At 40.9% G+C, this 13,045-nt stretch overlaps 1 protein-coding gene across 2 annotated transcripts in view; it reads right to left on the bottom strand.

Moving 5' to 3' along the window:
* Positions 1-915: 915 nt before the first annotated feature.
* DOCK4 (dedicator of cytokinesis 4) overlaps positions 916-13,045 on the bottom strand; it is a gene marked incomplete at its 5' end in the record, with an annotated part of 247,303 nt that continues 235,173 nt past the window's right edge. For both annotated transcript variants that reach the window (XM_084306308.1, XM_084306307.1), the window contains 6 exons: positions 916-1,405; positions 4,422-4,483; positions 5,378-5,491; positions 8,704-8,776; positions 12,150-12,259; positions 12,494-12,575. In XM_084306308.1, coding sequence (XP_084162434.1) covers positions 980-1,405; positions 4,422-4,483; positions 5,378-5,491; positions 8,704-8,776; positions 12,150-12,259; positions 12,494-12,575 — 867 coding nt within the window. In that variant the 3' untranslated portion in view covers positions 916-979. The remainder of the gene's footprint in view (positions 1,406-4,421; positions 4,484-5,377; positions 5,492-8,703; positions 8,777-12,149; positions 12,260-12,493; positions 12,576-13,045) is intronic.

The raw sequence follows: 13,045 nt of genomic DNA on the forward strand, positions 1-13,045 counted from the left end.
AACTCGCTTTTGAAATTTGTTGACAGATACCCATTAATTTGTGTTTTCTCAATTTAGTTCATTTAGTGGATTGCCCTGGTGCTAGCCAGCGCCAATTCTTGTACATGAATAAAATGAACATGTTTGTTTGTACCCAAGTAACACATAGACCACATTTTGGGATGAACTCTTAAAAAACAGCAGAGAACCTTCACTGGCAAACTGCTAGTTTTTAAAAACAAATCAAAACAAACCCAGTAACTGGAACAATAAAGGTAAATTGCATCTCAAAAAGAAAAGGATGCACTGGGTACAGCAATACAATCATGGCACAGAAATCTTATCAAGATTCACCATTAAGGTGCTCTCCACTGAACGAAATGCAGGTATTTCCCAATCTCAAAAATAACATGAACCAAGTATTTGCTTCAAAAATTCCAAACCATGTTCCTGCTCAGTTCTCTGCAGTATAACTTGCATCATATCTCAGTTTTTCCACAGACATTTGAAATGACCAACCTGCTCAACAGATAAGAGAAACAACTTCCAGCCTACTTGCGGAAACATCCTAGTCTACAGACTACACTTGGTTAGAAAGCGTGCATTTATTTCTAGTAGTAAAGGTCCAGTCAGTATATTCTGTGTTTTGTAAGAAGCATTCAGCTAGCTCAGATGAGAATTGTAGGGTTTTAGATTCAATTTTTTAAATAAAAACAAAGTACAAATAAAAGCATTTATCAGTATTCACCACCATGAAAGTAAAAAAAAAAAAAAAAAAAAAGCCTCTCATTCATGCTTCCTGCAATATCTGGCAACCTAAGTTAGTAATTTCATTTAAAAATGTGCAACATAATATTAACAAGCATTTAAAAATTATTGAAAAGAAAAAGTAGGCAAAACATTAAAGTGCCTAACTAAACGCATTTTACCATTTTTTAAAAAATACCATTTCCTAAACGGTCACGGATTGGTTGAGATTAAATACAAAAAAAGTGGCTTCTCATAACTGAGACACTTTTCGCGGCAGAGGCCTGGGCCGGGGAACCTGCTCAGTCCTCCTGCTGCTGTTCTCCAGGTTGTTCGGCCGCACCAGCTGTGGCTTGGGCGGCAGCGCCGGCGGGTCTGTGGCGGGCGGGATGGAGAGGCTGTGAGGTAGAGGAACGGGGCGTTTCAAAGTCCGCTCGTACACGCTGTAAGGTGGCGGGGTTTTGCTTTCTTTTCTCACAGGCTCCTCCGAAACGTTGTAGCTCGGGACAGTCACTGCTTGTTCGCTGCCTTGGCTTTCGAAGCCCGACGTCTCCGACGTGCTACATCGGCTGAGCGAAGAGATGCCGCTGCTGTAGCTCCCCGACAGCACCGGGGAATTGGATATGAGCCCCGAGGAGTGATACTCCACTGGAGACGGCGTGAATGACTGCACGGACCCCTGCTCAAACGAAAGGGCATAAGAAGAATTTACCCGCGGTAAAGCAGGGAGAGATTTCAGCCCCCAGACTGAAAACAAAGAGGCATTTGCACAGGTTCCGTGGTTTGATAGATGTAAAGCGCTGCATCTCGGTTTTAATTAGGAACCAGTGAGAAACCAATAATGAGCTAGTTTCAGAAGTGCCCAAGTACACCCTAAGCAGTGCTCATGCCAGTAATTAATTTAAGTAGAAGCAAAACTGTATTTAAATGTTATCTGATTATCATCACACTCTGGAAAAATCTGGAAGCCTTTAAAACGAACTCTCGAGTTTCTCAGCTCTTTAAGCGCAATACATACCCACACATCGTGTCTGCCTAGTGGTGTCCTGCCCCCTAACGCCAAAACACAGGACTTGCATCGCATTCAGAGCCGATGCTTCGATCTCTTCTTCAACATCCATTTTCCAAAGCTGTTCTCACAACTTTTATTTAAGTCATGCAACGAAAAGCACATTTAGGCCGTGGCGTTTGCACTGCAGTTCCTCCGTCCCCTCTCCCAGGTGTTCTTCAGACGCACCGTGCTGCTCTGCATGACCCCAAACACCACCACAGCCCTGGGGACAAGGGTCCGGGGGAGGGCAAAGGTTGCAGGCGCTACACCAGCAGCCCTGCGGGTCTGTGGGGAAAGTGAGGGCCCAACGACAGCACTGACAAGGAGCAGAGGCAGGGGCAGGAAAGCCCTATCTGACCCTGTGGAGTCCTCTCCTAGCAAAGCAAGTTCAGCTAACGCTGTCAGATGCTAGAGCACACGTCACAAGTTGAAAAGGCTTTGCGACATGTCTGATTTTGACAAGAGCAGCCTGAGACAACCTAGATTTAATGGTCTCTAGCACAGACTAACAAAGAACTGGAGAAATCATGTCAAAGACACATTTCTGACCCCGGTTCTTATTAGACTGCCTGGCACCCAGCTGCTCAGCTTTAGGTGAGAGAAGTGTGAGCCATGCAACAGGGGTGAGGAGGGGAGGGAGTGAAAAGGGGCAGAAAGGTACGAGCTGGCTGCACTGACTTTATTCTGTTGAGATAATCTCAGTTATTAGGACTGGATCCGCAGAGCCCTGAAAGCAATGGAAAAATATTCATTTGCATCAGTGGGTTTTGGACTAAGACAGCCTTCTCTGGCAGAACATAATAACTGGAACAAAAGCTAAAGATTGAGCCATTCGAGCTACAGAAAAACAGAGCAAGTTTTCTTATAACCTCAGTACATGTTGAAAACATTTCACATGTTGTGGGGATGCTGCTTATTAAATACTTGCTTCAGATTCTGTCCCCCTGTGTGTAAGGAAGCTGCAGCTGCACTCCTATCCACACAAATATCCAGGGTCAAAGTTTTCAAATAAGTGATGCAATAGGTTCATGTTCCAAGAGCACTTGACACTTGGATTAAGTGACTATAGATAAGATTTAGAAGCTTTGCTTTTGTCACTCAGAACGGGAGCAAATATGCGTAAATCCTGCCTGCTTCAATTCAGGAGCTGAGCAGGGGTAAGCACTTAGCTCCTGACAGCGCTGCAAACTGCTCCTGTCGGCAGTGAGTAACAGTCTAGACACCCAAAGTGTCTGGAAACTCATGGATGCCTGAAGCGAGATCCAGCAACTCTCACAAGTATTCTGGGCCAACATTCCTCTCCTCCCAGGTGGCATTCATTCCAGAGTTTGGCTGTAAAATGCTTAAATTCTGCCTGGGCCTTTAAAGAAAAGGTTAGGATGAGCTTGAGATACCCCTAAGAACCAGATGTACTGAGTCAATTGAAGAATGCAGGTCGCCACTCGCCTTTTGTACAACACCCTAATGCTCTGACACGCTTCCTCGTAAGCAGCTAGTGCAAAACCTGGCATCAGCACTCGCTTCAGCAGAAGTGTACCATGGCAATGGGACTATGGGCACTTGACGTCAAGCAAAATCACTCTGTGTTGAACCTGGTCCACTTTGCAGCAACACAAGTGAAGAAGCAGCAGGCTCATGGGACAGTAGGCAGAAAAATGACTGCAGACTTGTGGTTAGGGACCTCGAGGGAAAGGAGGCGTTTTTGGGGTGCCACTTCCCTTGCCCCCAGGAGATGCGCACCCTCTGATTTGCTCTCCTTCTAGGTTGCTGACCCCCGTAATTCCAACTGCACAATTATCCCAGCTTCAATGGGTTGGCAGAGTTTATCCCTGAGACTAGTGTTGTGCAGTCTGTCAGCAGCGGGGTTTTCATGGAGTGTGCACAGGCTGTGTGTTCATGTCCTCCGGTGCCATGGGAGACAGATTTCCTGGTCAGGCTTTCTAACCAATAAGATGTTGCACAACAAACGGGTACCACTATCTTCAAATATCTTGAAACAGAAATGAAACCTGCTCAGTTTAGCCCCTGTTGCTATGGACGCCCAGCTTCCACAGAAGAACCAATGCTTATTCACAGGCTGTGCCTAGTGTTTCCTACCGACAAGCTTCAAACTCCTTCCAACTTCTCACACAGCCTCCCTGGACAGCTCTGCAGAGGCACTGGGTGTTAAAATTGCTGGATCAGAGATTAACACCCTTTAATGCAACAGCTCTGGATGCTGGAGGAGTAAGAGGAATGGGCTGCACAACAGTGTCTCCTTAACTGGCATCTCCTTTTGCCACTGTTGGAGACAGCATTCTGGACTAGCTGGCACTTCTTACATTTATTTCTCACACTCCATTTTGTCCACTGACTCAGGTGAGCTTGATTGCACATGTTAGTGAGAAGTCTGATACTGACACACTACAGAGCCCGAAGGTTATATTTCTTACCTGCAGTTTTGAAAATCTTCAGACCTGCTATGATTGTTATGACTACTTACTTTTTGGATTTTGAATAGGCATATGATAATGAACTAAATATATATAATTCAGTATAATGAATTAAAGATGTAATCCCAAATAACATATTTAATGTATATGATCTACCTCACAACACCTACAGTCAGTCCCACAAAGGAAATTCACTTGCAAAAAGACAGTACCTTCATTGGTGATCTGCCAGCAGGAGAAGGGGAAACAGTGGCTATGTGTCTTGCTGGTGATGCTGTAAAGTCAGAAAGATTTCACTGCAGTCTTAGCATTACAGCTTTACAATTTTCATTAAGAAATCTTTTTAAATAGATAGAGATCATTCTACATACAAACATTATCTCTGGTTCCCTCTATGTATATGCTCAATAGTTGCAAATAGTCTTAGAGATACTGTTTATATTTTTTTTTCAGGATTATTTTGCCATATAATCAATAAAATACAAGAAATTTCTGCATCCATCTTTTATTTTATACCACTTTAAATTGGTTTACATCCTACCAAATAATACAGGACTCAAATTAAGTCAGTATTTTCTTCTCCCCTTTTCCCATCCTCCTTTTTTTTTTTCTTAAGAACTATGTTCTGTATTTTTAAGTAAGAAAAAATATAATACAAAATGTACTTACTTTGAGGCATAAGGCTAAAACTCCAAAAAGTTTCCACCCCCTTGAGAGCAATTATATTTCTAATACCACTTAAGAAGTCTTTTCTTTAAATGGAAATTAGTCTTTTGAAGGGCAAATTGGTTATAGGAACAGAACTCACGTACTTTCATGATTGCTGTGCATGCGGTAAGATTCTTTTTCTTTAATGATCATTTCCGATTGCTAACCTCTAATTATCATAAGATCAAAAGATTAAATTTGATCATCCTCCCTAGTTACCAGAATGAACTGTCTGAAACTACACAGTCATTAAATGAAGAGGCAGAGTACTGGAAACAGAATGCTACAAAGAAGCCTAATGAGATGAAAATACTTGAAGTTCTACAGCCTTCTATGTAAGTAATCAAATAATAAACTAACGTGCCCAAGAAGCTAAATGTTAGTCAGAGCGGAAAGAATCTAAGCACTCAAGTAAATCATTTTTTAACTGGAGCTTAGCCTGAGATGTCCATTAACTCACCAGTCTGTGCAGGTCTCGGTGGTACAGGAGGAGATATAAGCTTTCCACTCTCTGATGTGTTTCTGGCTTCTTTCCCACTGTCCAGGCTCCAGCTGCTGGGAGTGGTGTTTACAGCTGGAAGAGAATGCAAAAGCTGACACAGGCAGCTCCACTTTTAGCTGTCACATTCAAGCTCTCTTACTTGCCTTTCTCTGCGAGGGTACAAATATGCAGAGTGAAAGTGTTAAACAACTGTAACAGGATGCCTGAAAAGCTCTCGTGGTTGCATCATCATTTGAAAGGCTCTTAAGCAAAGCCTGTCAGTCTCCTGGTTTGCCTGACATACGCATCTGGCCCTTGGGTCAGTTTGAGATTGTATAGCAGTTTGGACCACCAATGACAGCAGCAGCTGATATAGCACTCTGGTGTACTGCAAATCTCCCACAAAGGGAGATAAGCTTGAAGCCTGTTAATATCATCAATTTATCTTTGCACCAGACTCCTATTTAAAGGTTTCTAGGTGTAAGAGAACAGCCTATTCACAAACTGTTTCCATTAACTCATTTTATATGCAGAAGGGACTAGAGAAAGGAACTCACCAAGTTCCAATCAAGATCCCTCAGAAAGCTTTCAGTGCTAACAGTCTTTTGTTGCCTGCATAGGCTATGAACTCAGAAGTGAAAGAAGATGTAAAGAAGGGCGCAAAACGGAGGGAGTGAAGAGGGGAAGAAATGTAAAAGTGTTTGAACAAAATCAAATTAAAATATTATGGATTAACACAATTTATACACACTGTCTGTATCTGTGGTCCAGGAGCCTGCAAATTGACTATCACCTGGACATGTATAAAACTGGCTGTTGTATTATCTGTGTTACTTCTACCAAATTCCATGTCTCTAACTGAATGATCCCCATAAAGTTTGGAACAGAATTCACAGAATCACAGAATTTTCTAGGTTGGAAGAGACCTCAAGATCATCGAGTCCAACCTCTGACCTAACGCTAACAGTCCCCACTAAACCATATCCCTAAGCTCTACATCTAAACGTCTTTTAAAGACTTCCAGGAATGGTGACTCCACCACTTCCCTGGGCAGCCTGTTCCAATGCCTAACAACCCTTTCGGTAAAGAATTTCTTCCTGAGATCCAACCTAAAACTCCCCTGGCGCAACTTAAGCCCATTCCCCCTCGTCCTGTCACCAGGCACGTGGGAGAACAGACCAACCCCCACCTCTCTACAGCCTCCTTTAAGGTATCTGTAGAGAGCGATAAGGTCGCCCCTGAGCCTCCTCTTCTCCAGGCTGAACAACCCCAGCTCCCTCAGCCGCTCCTCGTAGGACTTGTGCTCCAGGCCCCTCACCAGCTTCGTCGCCCTTCTCTGGACTCGCTCGAGCACCTCCATGTCTTTCTTGTAGCGAGGGGCCCAAAACTGAACACAGTACTCAAGGTGCGGCCTCACCAGAGCCAAGTACAGGGGCACGATCACCTCCCTAGCCCTGCTGGTCACAATGTTTCTTATGCAAGCCAGGATGCTGTTGGCCTTCTTGGCCACCTGAGCACACTGGATAACTCTTGTTATCATAGAGCCACTGCTATTGGACGGAATAAGACAGACACAAAGGGCATTTAACATGCACAGGACACAAATGAACGAAAAATTTGCAATTTTTCTTACACATCCTGTAAACGGTGAACAAGCTGCTTCCAAAGAAAACAAACAAACAAAAAATGAGACAAACAAACTAACAGAGGCGAAGAATACCTGAGAGCTTTAAAACCTCAAACCTCTTCCACCAAGTTAAAGGTTTTTCAGGAAGTAACATGAGCTTATGCCTTGCATGACAGTTTCCTTCTTGTCTGCTAGTGTCACACTTGTGAGGAACCACGTGGAAGAACTTCATGCTCATTTACTAAGATGGTGTGGAAAGCAAAGTGCTGCTGCTGAATGCTAATTCATGTTAGCAATTATTGCTATTGTAGAAGCAACAAGGGCTTTCAGACAGACTGGAATCATGCTATACTGGCCTATACCAGACTTAACACAAAAAACATTTTATATATATATATATATATATATATTATTTGTACTGTATCTGTAACAATATTGTTACAGCATAATTGCACATCAGTTGACCCTGAGAATAGCGCACAGAATAATCTGTCTGTTTTCTAGAGGATCATTTTGCCTTTTTATTGCCAGAGTATGCAATTCACTGTTTGCTTTTTATGGTAGGCTGTCACCTAGCAGCATGGTTTTGCCCTCATCCTAAAAATGACTTGGCACCAGGCCTGGGTACTTCAAATGCCTGAATCTCTTGAGAAGCCAATTTTTTTCCTTTTAAGTTACCCTAGTAGTCAATTCTTTGGACTGCTAAAAAGTCTCCTGGAGAGAATACTTTATTTTAGCAATTTTGTAATGTACTTGGCTGCATAGACCAATGGAAAAGTTTTGACATTTTCATGTTATTTCATATCTTTCACTCCTATGAATAATTCCACTCTTCATTTTACACCAAAACTTGGACACACAAATATTTATAAAAATCAACTCTTACTGATGAAAATCTGATTCTTCGTCAGTTCTTATTTACAGTATGCTCTTGAAATGTTAGCTTTTAATACATCTATTTTATTGTAGCCTTTATTCAGGGTGAAACAAAGGGTAGCACAATGAAATTATGGAGCACAAAATGCATAAAAGAGCACATAACAAAATCTTGGCAAAACAAATGTGCCAATAATATTGAATTTCCCCATGTGAAAAATTATAGAAGGCAATATTGTTATTGAAATTCATAGGTTTCTTTCTTATTTATTCTGATTAGGAAAAAACAAACAAACAAACAAACAGAAATTGATCTTTTCCCTTCCAAAGTGTAACCAGAATCACAGAGACATGTTTGATAAAGGGAACTTGCAGGTACCAGACTTCATGATCCTGCCCATGGAACTTCAGCTTCCCTTTGCCCGAGTCTCCAGAAGTCCATATTCAACAGGGTTCAACTCCCTACACTACTCTAACAAAGCAGGTGAAAGGACAGATCTCACACAATCTGCACCACCCTTTCCTTTAAACTCATGGGCCCTTCTGAGTTCACTCAGTTCGAACAGGCACCATTTACTCCTCTTTTCGGCAGTGCTTTGAAACTTGACAACATTAGCGTGCTTTAGTGCTTTGAGGCTTGGAGATGACATTATGTGCTCAAGAGTTGGCATTCTACAAGAACATGACATGAATTTTCATAGATTCCAAGAGTGGTAGGGTGATATTTGTGGTAGAGGGATGGTCAGGCCAGATGATCTTAGAGGATTTTTCCAACCTTAACGATTCTATGATTTCCACTCACCTTTGTCAGGGCCAGGCAGATTGGAATCACTTCGTGGCAAAGCACCATCTCCAACATGATTAAACAGCATTCTCTGTAAATTGAGAACAGCACAGTTTATGTATAACTGCAAATGTATTTGAGTAGCCTTTGAGAAAACAAATATTTTTGTTGTTATCCCTACCACACAAGTCTACTTGGAGGTAGAGTGATAAACACCACCTACGAACATAAATAGCTTAATAAAAACACATGTATACGAACAGACTAGTTGTCTGAAAATTGTACACACTCAGTGGGAAGATTATCATATACTGAACTCTGTCAGTTTCCTGCTCCCTCCAAGATGAAACGAGGCTCATTCCTCAAGTGATATCCGAGTGAGTTAACTTGATGAAGTGCTAAACATGTGCACGGATAGATTTGCAATAACTTCATTGCAGAATCAGCATCTGGCCAAGGTGTAGTGTTTGAAGATATTTAAATTATGGCTGTTACCTTTGAAGATCATAATGTATTATTTCCTACCCTAACTTTTTAGTAGTATCATTCTTGCTTCTCTTGTGGGTAAGACCTGATCCACAAGGTATGTTTTTCCTTTCTTTTTCTGAATATTAACTTAAAAGTGTCACAGAACATTTACAAAATTACTTTAAAATTCCACTAATTATTTCTTTTGGCAACATTCAATCAGTGGGTTACTAGTTTATCCTGACAACAGGAGTAAATAATATACAGTTAATTCCAATTTTACTTTTTTTTTTTCTTTTTTAATTTTATTGAGGGAAGATCAGTGAAATCCAAACCTATCAAGCCCTATTCTCACACCTCCTCCCAGTGTTCATGAAGGCCCCGTGCCAAGCTGCTGAGTCACTACACTGTGGTTCCACACAATGGCAAACCCATCTCCAGAGCAATCATCGTAGATCTTTTGCAGCACCATGTTTCAGAGTGAAGAATAAATACAGAATCACAGAATCCATGCCCTATTTGACTTGATTTAAAGCATCTTGTAAGTGAATGTATTGGTAGACTTTGACATAGACTAGGTTTGCCCATCTGTGCTGTGCTCTTCACACAGGATCAGGCATTTTCTTTTTTCCTGGAGTTACCATTACACTGAGGAGGTGTAACTATTTGTGTATTCTAATGTGATAGAAAATGCGATCAGATGTTCCTGCCTAGTGTGGATCAAATGTTCACTATGTAGCAAGTTTGCAGTATTTTAGGATTTGGTGGGCAAGTGTAGCGCTACTGCTGAGGTCTGTCTTCTGTTGTGAAGGTAAAGAGCAGAAGCTGAAAAAGCAACTGAAATTGGGGGAGCTAAAAGTGGCAAAAGCTGCATGAATTACAGAGAAATGAAGACATGCTGAAACAATGGAATATAAAACCATATGGAAGAACATAATGAGATGCAAAAGAACCAAAAATGTGAAAGCCAAAAAGCTCTAGTTGGAAGAAGAATAGCACAAAAACTAAGGAACCAGTCAATGACAATAGACAATCACCCTCAGAGCATGGAAGAAGCTGGAGAGACATCATACAATTGCTCAGTCAGAGATCACAAAGCAATCAGAAACAGATGCTGACAGAATGTAGCTATACGTAGAGAACCTTGAGCAGCAGTTTCAATGAAGGATCAGATGCAGTACTGCTGTGGTCCAGTTCTACTCAATCCATCAAACTTCCTTAAAAGAGGGTGCTACAGCCTGAAAGGACTAGATTTGGACTTGAAGAGCAGGAATTTGCCTGTACATCTCATGCTTCCAGGTTGAAAAAATATTGTGAAAATTACATTTGTTAAGCCATAACAAAGATATTCAAAAAGGGTGGTCCTTTCCTCATTAATATAGTGTGAAGCTCCAACCCAAACTGTAAAAGTTAATTTGTGTTAGAATAAAAATAGAAAGTACAAGGAAAAACGTGAGCGTCTAAATTCTAATGAGAGTTGTGGTTGTCTCCAAGATATCTCCTTACAGTTGTCCTGAGGATTTCTTCATAATGTAGAGAACCAGAATTTTCCTTCTGATCACTACTCAGGAAATACAGCACTGGAGGAAGAAACTGCACCTTTCCCCAGAAAGATATATCTTCATTTATAGTTAAAAGCGCAAAAAGAAACTGTCAGGCCTTCTCATCTTTGAAACATGCTTCACTGTACAAGCAAGTTAGTTTTCTACTTACCCTCTCTTGGGACACTGAGGGTAGAGACAGATTGGGAGATTTTGCTGCCAGGCGAGTTTCTGGGTGAGTGGGGACTGGGCCTACGAGCTCCTCAGCCTCCCTTATCGAATCTCGGGTAGAGTGGGGAACAGAAGTCACATTCCACTTGGCAAAGCAAGAGTTTGCAGTCTGGGAGCAAAAACGGGATAATTTTTCTTTGCGGCAAGCTGTAAAACCGCGTTATTTAAAGAACATCTCCTGGTCTTTCCTGCACACTGGTTTGGCTCCACTACCAGTGAGAAAGTGCCCAATAGATATATCAGTAAGTACTCACTGAGGACTGTTAAGTCTGGCTAAGCTTCAATACTAGTTCTCAAGCCCTTAGGTAGTAGCATGAGGGCTTAAACTAGAAGATGAAAAACTTCAGACAAATCAGTAACTCAAGGAGCAAGAGACAAGAATGCAACAACTAAAGAGAAACCAATAAACCATGTCTAAAATAAAGGATCCTGAGCTACCACATCGTATTTTATCAGACGCAAAACTTCTGGTGGAAATGAGAATTACTGTTGAAAAGAGGGACTTCCACTATAGACTTCTCCTCTTTCTCATCTTCAGCAAGATGTGCATAGTGTAATGGTGTGGACTGAAATAGTGACTATATTAAAGGAAATTGCTTTAGAAAAGCAGGTCCAATCAGAAGAAAAGATGAAATAAGGATTCCAAATTGCCTAGCTCACCAAGCCCATTTTGCATTTCAGATAATTCAAAAGATACGGATTGTATACAGACCTACGTAGCAATAATTTTAAGGTAAGAACTCAACTCATTCTTTCCTCTGGAGTGACATAACATATTTTCTGAAACTCCACTGAAAATACGAATTGCCACATGGACCGGGTTATTATCTCACAGTGGCTTAGCACTGTGATGGATTAGCTATTTCAAAGAGATTAAGGGGAGGTCAACATGGATAACTGCTAGGATAACTGCTAGTTTTTCCATTTTAGATCTTCTCTAGATTGAACAAATATTGTTGTTTTAGACAAGCATGTTACATGATCTGGTAAGTCTTTCCACCTCTCACTCCAGTGAATAAATATCAAAACCAGATCTAAACCCATAAAAGGAAGCAGAAACTTGATCAAGTACAGTGCATTCTTTTCACCCCTCTTTCATGTGTGCTAAGCTGTTATTTATTAAAATATATATGTACCATAGCAGTGAGCGGACAAAATCTGCTCAAAGTTCAAGTGCCTTTAATGTCATCTTCACTTTTGGGGGCCTCCCAGAAAGTTTCCTACCTGTGTGGTTTCTGAAGGAGTAGGGTAGATGGCACTGCAGGGCCTCTCTCTCGGGGACAGGCAAGAGTTATCTCGGGAATGCTTATGTTTGTCAGACAACAGAGGAGAGGCTACAATATAAACGTGTCATGGGATTAAATACATACACTGATATTCAGGCATTTCAGTTCTCTAAGGCTATATATGACAAAGAAATCCTCTGCTACCAATAATTCTCATTCCTCAAAAAAAAAAAGGCCAAATTCAATGTCTGGTGACATTGTGCAAAAAGTTATTTAAGGATTCAGCTGTGCAACATATCAAGAATCATTTAATTCAGTTTACCACAGGCGATGAGCACTGACCTCTGGCACTGGATGGAGCAGAACTGGTCACATTAGGTGAAGCAGAATGAGTAGAACTCAGGCTTGAGGTAGATGGACTAGGCTGTGCACAGAAGAGATGGTGTTATCACTGCATACTTACTACTTTGGAAAGCAAAAGTTTATAATACATTTCACTAAAACTTTTTTCCAAAAATAAAGAACTAGTAACTTGCTATAGAAGCTTTTCAACAAAACAGTATAAAGAACATTAACGTAACTACACAAAATGATTAAGTACAATATTGAATAAATAGAAATACAATTAATATGTTAAAATAATTATGTCACTGTGACTACTGGACAGAAATGTCTAAATAAGGTCAGATAATTTTGCAAAGTGAATTGATTCTTACTAATGTGGTCAAAAATTCATACTCCAAGTTTGGAAGAAACATTTACATAAAAATTGTCCTTTGTAATTTAACGAGGTTAACAGCCCGTTTAAATATTTGTTTTAAAAATGTATCAGCAGTGACTTTTAGATTTCTGAATGGAATAATAGAAACACTAATTTAATAAGTAACTTCACAA

Source organism: Netta rufina, assembly GCF_964035555.1.
Source record: "Netta rufina genome assembly, chromosome: 1".
In the NCBI taxonomy this organism is placed as follows: Eukaryota; Metazoa; Chordata; class Aves; order Anseriformes; family Anatidae; genus Netta; species Netta rufina.